A 4873-nucleotide genomic window follows, 5' to 3' on the forward strand; every position below is an offset into this window, starting at 1 on the left:
TACCACGTAGTGGACTTTACTAAATAAAACCGGGAGAAATTTTTACTTCCCATGAATTTTAGTAAGCTGTATCTTGACGAATAGTGTTGCTCTAAAGTACATATTTTTATTCCAAATTCTGATTCTTTCCAGTTATGTAAATAGTTTTTCACACTACAAGAACATATATTTGGGGTTTTTTCCATGTCTGTGTCACACTAATGCTCAGTTGCTGATGAATATAAATTGCTGTACTATCTGACTTTATCACTCTGTTAAACAGTATACTAATTTCAGGATTTGGTATAGTCAGATCAAGTATATTTTTGTTTGTAACAGTACTTTAACAGAAAGCAAAGAATGTAAAGAAATCCAAATCAAGCATTTCTTCCCCAGCTTTCTTCTTTGTATCTTGTTAACATTACTTATAGCCTGTATCTAAGGTCTGATTATAGGGACTGGGTTGCTAGGCAAAAATTTAGTATTTTGGGAAACTTCCTGTTCATGGTACTTCTGAAAAACATTCCAAAGCTGTTTCCTAATAGTCTATGTACTGTGTAAGTTAAACAAAATTTTACACAGTTAAAAAGGAGTTACTGAAAAAGAAGTAGGCCTTATCTCTGCTGTATGGCTGGCCCACCAGCATTAACTCCATTTTTTTCTAATCTGGACAGCATGTAAATGACTCCTAATCTTCTTCCCTCTAGTCTTCTTTTTCCCTTGAAAAAGCACCCCAAGATGCTGTGTGTGTTTTGGAATAGCATTAGACTTTGCCACAAATAATAGTAAAACCTCCTGGAAAAGCTTAGAGAAGGTAGTCTAAGAAAAAGTGCACAGTGACAATATTAAAAGAAGAAATTACTTTCTATCTTCATGCTGAGGTGTATATGATTATTATATACAGTATTCAAATTTGTTAGAATATGCATTCTACTACACTACTACACAAACTAAAACAGCAGCATGCACGTCATTTTGATTGTAAATTGTGTCAAGATCACTGCATCTGATAGAAGAATCCTTGAACTGTGAGAGATAATAACCTATTTTTGTGGGTTTGGTGATAAAAATCCTAGTTTTTTTCTCAGGATAGTTTTTGAGTTCACATCAATCAAGACATTAATTTCTTTCAAATCTTTTTCTGAACTCAGAAGAAAGAGAAAAGAAAGGTATAATGATGTTATTTAATCTTGGTTTGAACAATGCCAAGAATCTATCTTTAAGAGAGTCCAATAAGATCTGTATCTATTAATCATTCACAGAGACTTAAAGTAGGGCATAAAGCCCATGAAATCCACTCTTTTACGGAATAACTTTAAATTCTTCATGTTGTAAAATAAATTGTCTTGCTTAAAAACAAGAGATGTTCAGCAGAATTGTATTCATTTAGGTTACAAATTAATCTCTTGTTATGTAGTTGAATATAAAATAATGCTTTCTTTCCTTTTTATTACAAAAAAACTTGGTAAGCCAAAAGCAGAGAGTGAGAGGTGGCCAAAGTTTTCAGCTTCAAAGGATGTGTTAATCTCCACTTATGATTCTGAAATTATGATTAGGATTTTTATATCAACCCCTGGGTTTTAATGAAAAATTGGTAACACATTGTCTCTCCTGTGGGAGTTCATATAATTGTACAGTATTGGTGAGGGAAAAGTGTGGAAAGAGAGCAAGCAAGAATGCACAGAAGAAAAATTAAAGAAAATAACCAAAAGAAAAAAGTTTGCATAAATATATTCCTTAACACATTTTTATAATCTTTGCAAATGCTTGGTATTGCTGCCAATAAGCAGCTCTATCAAAAAACAGAACCACAGTGTGCAAGCTTCTTAACATAATGCTGTGAAACATTTCAGTACTGGCCTGTGTGTCTCCTGCTCCCCTTCCTTTCCTGCACAGTGATACCTGGCCGTCTCCACTAAAGGTGAGTTTCACTTGAGGACCAAGCTTGCAGTTTAAGTATTTAGAGGAAAAGAAGCTAGTTTATAAGATAACAGGGACATAATAAATGCAGTAATTTGATATATTCACTAAATTACCTCTCTCATTTATATATCCAAAAGTCTTGAGTGCCACTGCAAAAAATGTTGGCAGTTGAGACACAGAATCCTGTTTGGAGCTTGAAAATCCAATTCAAAACATAGAGGAGGTTGATTTGAATACTGGTTAAACTGACATGTTCAGTAACAGAACTGGATTATGTAAAAGAACTTGGGAAAGAGCCAAACACTGGTTTTAGAAAGAGAGAAAATGCGGCAGTTGAGCTACCCTCTGGCTCTCAGGAGAGCTGAGCTTTGCTCTCTGCCTGACTGGTCATTTCCTCTACTTATGGAAGCTTTGATACTCCTGAAAGCACCATGCAACCGCAGTGCTGTGTACAGGTGGGGGCATGAAGAAACCAGTTACGTATTTCCAAACATTTTTCTGGTCAATTGGACAAGATATGAAAGTGTTTTGCAGCTACGATTTGGTTTCTGCAGAAACCTCTTTTTTTAGAGTAAGGTGGTTACTGTTATGCATCTCTTAAAAATCTGGTGGCTGAGATTCCCATGTTGAGAGTAAGTCCTCTGGGTCTCTTGTGTCATACCACAGCAAAAACCCGGTCATTGAATAGTGGTGTGTAGACTTTAGTCACAGAAATACTGACAAAGTCAGTGCTCATTTGGCAAATGTACAAACAATTATAAGAAGAGCCTTGCACTGGAGAACCAAAAGACACTTAAAAAATATTGGTTGAGCCGGTTTCACACACTTACAGGAAGGGTATTTTTCCCTTTGGAGAAGATGAGCAAATTAATCAGTTTGCACAGGGTTCTGCTGTGGTTCTCCAACAAAGGCAGGAGCTGAGCAGCTGGATCTCCAGATTCCCAGCCAGCTCCCCCAGCCCCAGAGTTGCCTTTCTAAGCTGCAGCTTCCTTCTACAGAATATGAAGTGCTCTTTTTTAATTTCAGTTCTACATTTGGTTATTCAGGAGGGCATGTCAGGTGTAACTTAGGACAGGACTGAGTGTGCCGGCATGCTGCACAGACATCACAGCGGCATTGCTTTTTATGGCCACAGCCTGGCCACGTTTCAGTAAATGGCAGAAGTCCCATTGGCAATATGGCCAGAGTTCCAGTTATAAATGCCAAATTAGCATATGTGGATGATGACATTATGGCTGGTCAGAGGCACACTACAGATTTCAGAGCTGTTGATAACATATCAAGGCCGTCACATGCCTTGGACACCATTTAGATGGGGCTGCAGAGATGGGAACACTTATGGAGGGTCTTCTTGCATATGCATGTATCTACTTGTTTTCTGTTCTCATACTTTACTAAATTTTTGGTTTATTAACTGTTCCATGTTTATAATATTCTCTTTTGGCAAGTAAAATACACCTATATCTCTTTGGCTTTGCCTACATTTACTAGAGAGGATAATCACAGATCCCTTCCCAATTCCTGCAGTATTACCACTGTCTTTAGAGACCTAGCAAATGTTTGCAAGCTGTTTTTTAACTTTACTGGGTACCATGTCTTTGGTGGTCTTAGTATGTGTTTCATTATAGAATGAAAGTAACTTTTAATAGTTCCTTTGCTATACTGTATTAGAAAAACCTCTACCATTGTCCAGAAAAAAAGTATTTCTGACTGAATTAAAAAAAAAAAGAAGCAGCAAAAATTGATTATTATTTCCATGGTGTCATTACGGTATGGCCTGGTACTTGAGTCTCAGCCTCTCTTACTGGATGCTGCAACCTGAGGTAGCAGCAGGGGTCTTGAACCACTATTTAGATTGACCAGCTGACCAGGTTCTGCCTGGTGACAGCCTGGAAGCAGGATTTTCTACAGAGAAAATCTGCTCCTGGCCCACGTGACCATAGTTGGAAACTTCCAAAATGATGGTTGGCAGGACAAAGGAGGCCTCTTGGTGACAGTCCAATAGCTGTCCATCTTGTGTGTTACCTGCTGTGGGCTCCGAGTGATGACTTTGTTGGTAACTCAAACAAGCACAGTCAGGCTCAGATCAGACTGCCTTCCTTTCAAGGAAGATTTCATGAGGACAAAGCCCTCAGTGAGCTGCTCTGAGCACACTGCTGAGTCTACTTTTGGGAGGAGGTCGGACCAAGACCTGGGTGTCTGGTTTGACTCCTCCACAAATTAGTTCATGGGCAAGGGTAACTTCCACCTTGGCTCTAATGTAACACTCCACACCACCGTGGCTGCAGGGCAGGAGGAATGTGGTACTGGCATACACCACTGGGCAGCAGAAGTCTCAGATGCCCGTCCAGAGGCTGCTGCCTGGCATGGGCCTGCACCCACTCCATGCCACTGGCTGTCCTCATATGGCCAGCAACACCACTTTGGGGGCCCTCAATAGTGGTATGTGCTGCAGAGCACCTGGCACCTTTCTACCTGGAAGAAATTGGACTGGCATTTCATTTATCTGGGGAAGTGGCCAGTGTAAACTTGACTCATGTATACTAGTATGTCACCTGCTGAGAAAGCCAACTGTAAAATTAATTGTCAGGAATATGAGATGTATACTTTTCCTAATTGGCTTCGGTGCAGTTATATCCAAAGGCCCCTTTCATGGTCATTCATAGAGTTTAATTGCTATAGTTAAATACTACAATTTAAAAAGGCCTGGAAGGAGAGCTGAATATTAGGCTCCTGATGAATTATAATTATCGCTTTGTGTAGATGAATGGAAAACATTTCTAATTAAACTACTCTTGTTACACAAATTAATAGTGTGATCTGGATAAAGTACTTCTGATTTCACATATAAAATATTTCTAAGGGCACCAAGTTTGTGCCAGAATTTCATTTGGCAGTTTATATTGTCTTTTAAAATTACCTGACTTTTCAGTCAATAGCAGCTTATCATAGGCTTCTGCAGTGAGGATGT

At 38.8% G+C, this 4873-nt stretch overlaps 1 protein-coding gene across 1 annotated transcript in view; it reads right to left on the reverse strand.

Annotated features, from left to right (window-relative positions):
• The window catches only part of TMEM242 (transmembrane protein 242), a 26229-nt gene extending 23591 nt beyond the window's left edge, over positions 1-2638 (reverse strand). The window contains exon 1 of the mRNA XM_029962723.1: positions 2564-2638. Coding sequence (XP_029818583.1) covers positions 2564-2638 — 75 coding nt within the window. The remainder of the gene's footprint in view (positions 1-2563) is intronic.
• Between the last annotated feature and the right edge of the window lie 2235 nt (positions 2639-4873).

This window comes from Manacus vitellinus, unplaced genomic scaffold (assembly GCF_001715985.3).
Source record: "Manacus vitellinus isolate BGI_N305 unplaced genomic scaffold, ASM171598v3 scaffold_4_pilon, whole genome shotgun sequence".
In the NCBI taxonomy this organism is placed as follows: domain Eukaryota; kingdom Metazoa; phylum Chordata; class Aves; order Passeriformes; family Pipridae; genus Manacus; species Manacus vitellinus.